Below are 7,168 nucleotides of genomic sequence, written 5' to 3' on the forward strand. Positions count from 1 at the left end.
TCAAATAGGAAAATCTTCAATATCCCACACAAAATGAGAGGAGGAAGAAATAGCAAAAGAAGCAATCGAGTGTGCAACTATATTCGTCGATCGTCGAATATGGCTAAGTGAAGTGTTACTTAAGGAGTCCAGGAGAATTCTGATATCTGTAGCAATTGACCATATGTAACTGAGATTCTCTTCCAACCTTGTGACTGCTTGCACGGCTAGTAGAGAATCTGAGGTGACTTGATGAAGCAATAGGTTGCTCATTTGAGAGATCTTTAAACCGTTTTCAATAACCAGAAGTTCAGCATATGCGATAGATTGAGGTTTGTTAATTTTCTTTCCAAATGCAAGAACTGGTTGCCCCTCATGGTTTCTGACCACCCCTCCAATTGCATAACAATTTGATTCTTCATTATAGGCTGTATCAACATCCAATCTGAGTTTGTCTTTTGGTGGAGCAACCCATTTCCCAGGTGAAGTACACTGGCGAGTTCCCAACAGAGGAGAGAGAGCTAGTCTCGAATGTTGGATATCATGTAATAGAATCTCACTCCAATCAGTACTAATACCGCTAGAACATTCTTTTTTCTTGTGAATCAAACTTAGTCGTTCCATCCAGGTTGCCCAAGCTCGCATTGCAAATAATTCAAATTCTATTTTACTAATCTTCTCTTTCATCCACAGAAAAATATCAAACAAATTCAAATGCCTAACTTGTTTCAAGAACGACCAAAATTAAATCCTTTTCCAGCAGGATTTGATTACAAGACATGCGATTAAGGCATGGCTTGTCGAATCACACACGGATTGGCACAACGGGCACATACCAGAGACCGGATATGATGAGTTAAAAAATTTGTTATGTAGATATAATGTCAAGCACTGCTCTCCAACAAATATCCGGACTTTCGGAGGGACTGAGGGAGCCCAAAGGTATTACCACCAACTTTTCAAGCGAGAACTCGAGGCAGATATCGGAGCGTCATCGAAGCCCATAACTACCTTGAATCCATCTGGAATAGTGGGCACGATGTTATCACAAAATCTTGTTGATAACTAAACTTGAATTCCAAAATATATACACCATAGGCTAAATTATTTGTATATTTATCTATATGATCTTTTTCTGATTGAGAACAATGTGTTTCTAAATTTAAAAATAACCAACATTAAATTATGTATTCACGTATTTATATCACTAGTCAAATACATTATAAATGATATGATAATTATATATAATAATATGTTTTTTTAAAAATGAAAAATTATATCCTCTAGTATTTATATATATATTCAAATATATATTTGAATAAAAATGTGACAGTCGTTACTTTGAATCAACTCCTCCTTTTTAACGTGGAATAATCGAAAAGTAGACAAAGAAAGTGATGGAAAAGTTGGAGAGGAAGAGTGAGTAAGAAAAGGTAATAGCCGTGCCACACCTTTTTGCAGTAAGTTGCGTGTGAAAAGTTGAAAATTGGTTTTGGTTTAAAGGCAAACATAAGTGATTAATTATTCAACTACCCCCACACACTACCCCCTTTCCTTAACTAATTAGGGAAAAATTATTAATTAATGAATTATTATTTATATTTTTTTCAAATACATCTACTATTTTTTTTAAAAAAATAATTATTATATTTAACATAATAAAAGCCTGATAAATCGATTTTTCGGGCTAATATTATATTGTAATTTCCAAATCTAAATTTCTTTTTTGTCATATAAGAGAAGAAAGTTATACAAACACTTTTCAAATGGGTGACTTTATTTTTGCCTAAAGAAATGTGGGAATTAATTTTAAAAATTAAAGACACTTTTTTAAGTGTAAAAAACAAAGTGGTCAATTTATGGTAATGGATGGACACAATGAAGAAAGGGAGAGAGTATAAAGGAGTTGAATAAAAGTAATCTTTACTACTCATGAATCTCATCCAAAAAGGTTCATTTATCTTTCTTTCCACTTCATAATTAAATAATATTATTCTTCTGTTGATGCAAGAGCATAACATCATGCACCATTTAATTATTCAATAAACAAACCTTTTCCCTAATTATACAGAAAAGTAGGGAAATATCACTTTGCCAAGAAAACATATATATATATTATTTTCCCAGAAATTATTGCAGCTGAAAAGTACTTCCATGTCCCCTTTTCCCTAAAAATTCCCACTTCTTCTTCATGCTTTCCATTCAACCCTTTACTTCAAATATTACGAGTCACGTTTATTATTACTTTTTTTTCCCGAAAAAATTATATACCTTCTATAAATATGCTAGTTCGAGTCGATATTATTTTCGATAAAAACCAGTTTGTGAGATAAAGAAATGATCCCTAGAATCGGGTTATACAAAAACTTCTATAAAATCGTCTCATTTTTATTAGGCTACTCTTGAATCGAGTTTGATCCACAAAAATAGAATAAAATATTGCAATTGTATTCTTATCTTTCTTCAGGGAAAAAAAAAGAGAAGAAATATTAAATAAAATGATGTCACCTCCTTTTCTTTTTAAATTGGTATTTTTAACGTGGATTTTTTTTTCTACTGGTGCATTGAATTACAAAGAGACGACGGTGGTGTAATTTATAATTTCATAAAAAAAAAAGTAATGATCTCATGTTATCATCTATCTCGTTTCAGAGAGAGAAATGAGAGAGGGGGAAATGGTTGTGTGAAGGAGTCTCGTCTTTCCTTTTCGCGTTGAATTTCTTACACAGCTTTTTGGTCTCACACATTTAAAAGCGAACACATTAAACTCGGAGAGAACCAAATTGTACAAAATATATGTGTGTCTGTGTCTGTGTCTGTGTCTGCTATATATTTTAATTACAAAAGTTTGGCGAGATTCTTGAAATAAACCAAAACCAACCAATTCATCGTCCTTTAGACCAAGATTCATTCTTTGGGTTTCCATTTTCAGTTTCTGTAAAGTTTGTTTCTTGCCTTTGGATTTTGCGGGGTTTGTTTCTTGTCGGTTGAAAGTCGGTTCAAGTTTGGATTTTCAAGATTCCGGGTTGGGAAGATCTGTTTTTAGATTCATCTTCAATCGTTGATTCTGATTAGGGAGAATAATATGAGAGCTGCTTTAAGCACAATTCAACAGACCCTTACATCAGATGCAGCGAACGTTCTCAATCTTTCGATAGCGGAAGCCGGCCGCCGGAACCACGGTCAGACGACGCCGCTGCACGTGGCGGCCACCTTGTTGGCTTCCCCGACGGGTTTCTTGCGGCAGGCATGCATCCGTTCTCACCCCAATTCAAGCCACCCTCTTCAGTGCCGCGCGTTGGAGCTCTGCTTCAGCGTGGCTCTCGAACGACTCCCCACCGCCCAAAACGTGTCGGCTCAAGCGACGGAACCGCCGATATCGAACGCCCTCATGGCGGCGCTCAAGAGGGCTCAAGCCAATCAACGGCGCGGCTGCCCCGAGCAGCAGCAGCAGCCGCTTCTCGCCGTGAAAGTGGAGCTGGAGCAGCTGATTATATCCATACTCGATGATCCCAGTGTCAGCCGTGTGATGAGGGAGGCAAGCTTTTCAAGCCCAGCTGTAAAATCCACCATAGAACAATCGATGAATAGCTCCACCACGCAATCGAACCATCAGCATCAAATTAATGCTAGTAATGTAAATTTTGGAGCTAACTTTGCAGGAATTGTACCGAGAATCTCTTCTAATCCAGGTCTTTTATCATCTCCGGTGGCACATATTTCCCCTGTGCCGAATCGGAACTTGTACTTGAACCCACGGCTGCAGCAAGGCGGAGCAGCGCAGGCATCCACTCAGAAGGGTGAAGAAGTGAAAAGGGTTTTGGAAATAATGGCAAGAACCAAGAAAAAGAACCCGGTTTTGGTGGGCGATACCGAACTTGAATCCGTCGTGAAGGAATTATTGAGAAAGATAGAAAATCAAGAACTGGGAAATGATGAGATTCTGAAAAATGCTCAGATAATCTCTATGGACAAATATTTTTTATCTGATAAGAATCAGATACCAGTGAAGATCAAAGAATTAGGAGGCGTGATTGATAGCAAGATTGGGGCTGGAGGGGTGATTCTTGACTTGGGTAATTTGAAATGGCTTGTGGAGCAGCCTGCGAGTTCTGGTTTGACGCAGCAACAGCAAATGATATCTGAAATTGGAAGGGCTGCCATAGCGGAAATGGCGAACTTATTGACCCGGTTTGAAGGTGGAAGTAAGGATAATAGGCTTTGGTTTATTGGAACTGCAACATGTGAGACTTATTTGAGGTGTCAGGTTTATCATTCAAACATGGAAAATGATTTGGATCTGCAAGCAGTGCCGGTTGCTTCGAAATCGCCTCTTCCTGGAATGTTTCCCAGGTATATTTTCCCATTAAATTGATTGAATTATGGTTCTGGGACGCAGTTAGATATACTTTATGCTTTGATGATTGAATTACTTATTGTATATAAGGATTGAATTACTTATTATATATAAGGATTGAATTTTTGGTTTTTGTTTATTGATATGACGGTTTGATAGGGTTGAATCTTGGGTATGAATTCGTTGTTTGATTGTAGTTCATGTGACTGTTATCTTCTTGATGCGCTAAAAGAGAGAATTCTTGGTAACTAAATTGGGGTTCTTAAAAACTTTTATGCCTTAAATTAGTTGAATTTGAAAGGATGAGAATCATTGTCATCTTATTCACTTTGCTAGTTTCGTGGGACATTTTAATTTGTTTTGCTTTTTATGATGATCTTATTTTTATATGTGTTATAGACTTGGAACCGAGAGGATTTCATGCAATCCGATGGAGTCTTTGATTCCTCTGAAGGCAACTCCAACTCCACTGCCTGCTTTAACAAGGCGTGTATCTGAGAACTTAGATACTACTCCACAAACTGCCTTTTGTTCTCAATGTTCAGAAAATTACGAGAAAGAGCTGGCTAAACTTGCTGCGATCGAGAAATCATTTTCCGAAGCTAAGCAAGACGCCACGAAGACATCTTTGCCACAATGGATGCGAAACGTTGAACTTGATAGTAGTGATGCTAAAACAACTGATCAGTCACTGGTATGTTTCCGTTTTGAATTTTAAAAGTTGGGGAAAGAGATGAATTTAATCGAAGGGTGCTTATGTTACTTTTTTGGTTTACAGGGGAAGGGACAAGGGTCGCTTTCAAAGCATAAGATTCAAGAACTTCAGAAGAAATGGAAGGATGCTTGCTTGAATCTTCATCCGAACTTTCATCAGAATAAACGTTCAGAAAAACTTGCTATGCCTACTCTCTCAATGACGAGTTTCTTGAATACGAACTTGCTCTCACGTCCATCATTCCAGCCGAAATTGCAGACTATGAAACCCATCGGGGAAACTTTTCAGCTCAACACAACTCCGGTAGCAATTCAACAACTTGCAGAACGCGAGAATAGCCGTCCAGGAAGTCCAGTGCAGACAGAGCTTGTTCTTGGAAGAAAAAAGACTGATAGTGTACTCGAAGAAGCTCCTGAAAATGAGGCAAAAGATTTTCTCAGTTGCATCTCTTCTGAACCGCATACTAAGTTATTCGATAAGTTCGCCGATAAACTGGACGCTGATACATACAAAAAACTCCTAAAGGGCCTAATGGAGAGAGCATGGTGGCAAGCAGAAGCAGCCTCGTCTATTGCTTCAGCAATTTCACGTTGCAGATTAGGCAATGGAAAGCGTCGGAGTGGTGGATCGAGGGGTGATATTTGGTTATTATTCACAGGACCGGACCGAGTTGGTAAGAATAAGATGGCTTCTGTTTTGGCTGACCAGATATGTGGTGCCAATCCAATAACAATATGTCTAGGCACGAGAAGGAAAGATGGAGAATTGGATATGAACTTCCGTGGGAGAACAGCGATTGATCGCATTACAGAGGCCATTAGAAGGAATCCTGTTTCGGTGATTTTGCTCGAGGACATCGATGAAGCAGATATGTTGGTTCGTGGGAGCATAAAACGTGCGATCGAGAGAGGCAGGCTCATCGATTCTCATGGTCGTGAAGTCGGTCTTGGAAATGCCATATTTGTTCTTACGGGAGATTGGTCTACACCTGATCCCGAATTGTTGAGAAATGGACATTTTGTAGATGAAAAGAAGCTGGCCTCCACAGCAAGTGGAAACTGGCAGTTGGGACTGGTTTTAAGAGATAAAAGTTCGAAAAGACGAGCAAATTGGTTGCACGAAGAACATGGATCGATGAAATCGAGGAAAGAAATGGGATCTGGCCTCTCTCTCGACCTAAATCTTGCGGCATCCACTGATCATGATAATTATAGAACAGATGGATCTAATAATTCGAGTGATCTCACAATGCACCACGAGGACGATCTTGGCCTCGCGAACCGGCCATTCTCTATTTCATCGGTGCCTCAGGAACTCGTCAATAATGTTGATGATACCATATTATTCAAGCCAGTTGACTCGGCTTTTGTCACTCAGGAGATCAAGAAAACAATGTCCATTAAATTTGCCATGACTGTTGATGACAAATTGTCTTTAGAAGTCGAAGATGATGTTGTGGAAAAGATCTTAGGTGGGCTATGGCATGACCGGACCAGTCTCGAAAAATGGATCGAAAATGTTTTGGCACCGAGCTTCGATCAACTGAAGGCACGGCTCCCATTCGGCGACAGGAGTAGCTTGGTTGCTCGTCTGGTGATCGAGTCAGATTCGATTGACCATGGCAAGAGCAAGAATAATGGAGATTGGCTGCCTAGTAGCATCATAGTATAAGCAGAGTATGAAGTTGAAACTTTTTGGGGGTACAAATCATATTTATGATTTCTTTTAGACACAGTTGTAAATATGGAAACTATTGGGTAGGATTATAGGAAGAAATGTTACAGCTAAAGAGTAAAGATATGGGAAAAAAACGACTTTTTGAGAGTGAAATTTGAAAGTCCAACGACCCTTGAGTTGTTCCTTCTTTTATCATTTATTTATTATTTTTCCCTAATTTTTCTTTTTTGATCTTGTAATAATTTTTAACTACTCTCCTCGTCGAATTGTTGTGTATTGAATCCAATGTCTGCGTCATAGAAAAGCATAAAAATTGGAAAGTATGATTTCTTCAGGTCAGTTATCGAGTTGAGTTGAGTTCGATTGATCCGAAAATTTTATTTTTTTTTAAAAAAATATATTAATAAACATTGCTTATATTTTTATATTATTGTATTTTT

The 7,168-nt window shown here is 38.2% G+C and overlaps 2 protein-coding genes across 2 annotated transcripts; one reads left to right on the top strand and one right to left on the bottom strand.

The window, feature by feature from the left end:
• On the bottom strand, positions 1–624 carry LOC140839197 (uncharacterized). Its single transcript, XM_073205827.1, has one exon. The coding sequence runs from the start codon at positions 622–624 to the stop codon at positions 1–3; it is 624 nt and encodes a 207-aa protein (XP_073061928.1).
• Positions 625–2,594: 1,970 nt separating this feature from the next.
• On the top strand, positions 2,595–6,894 carry LOC140839434 (protein SUPPRESSOR OF MAX2 1A-like). The gene is made up of 3 exons (XM_073206131.1): positions 2,595–4,332; positions 4,736–5,030; positions 5,115–6,894. Exons 1-3 carry the CDS (start codon positions 3,065–3,067, stop codon positions 6,720–6,722), a joined length of 3,171 nt encoding a protein of 1,056 aa, XP_073062232.1. The 5' UTR covers positions 2,595–3,064; the 3' UTR covers positions 6,723–6,894.
• The last annotated feature ends 274 nt before the right edge of the window (positions 6,895–7,168 follow it).

The sequence above is a fragment of the Primulina eburnea genome, chromosome 8 (assembly GCF_022965805.1).
Source record: "Primulina eburnea isolate SZY01 chromosome 8, ASM2296580v1, whole genome shotgun sequence".
Lineage (NCBI taxonomy): Eukaryota > Viridiplantae > Streptophyta > Magnoliopsida > Lamiales > Gesneriaceae > Primulina > Primulina eburnea.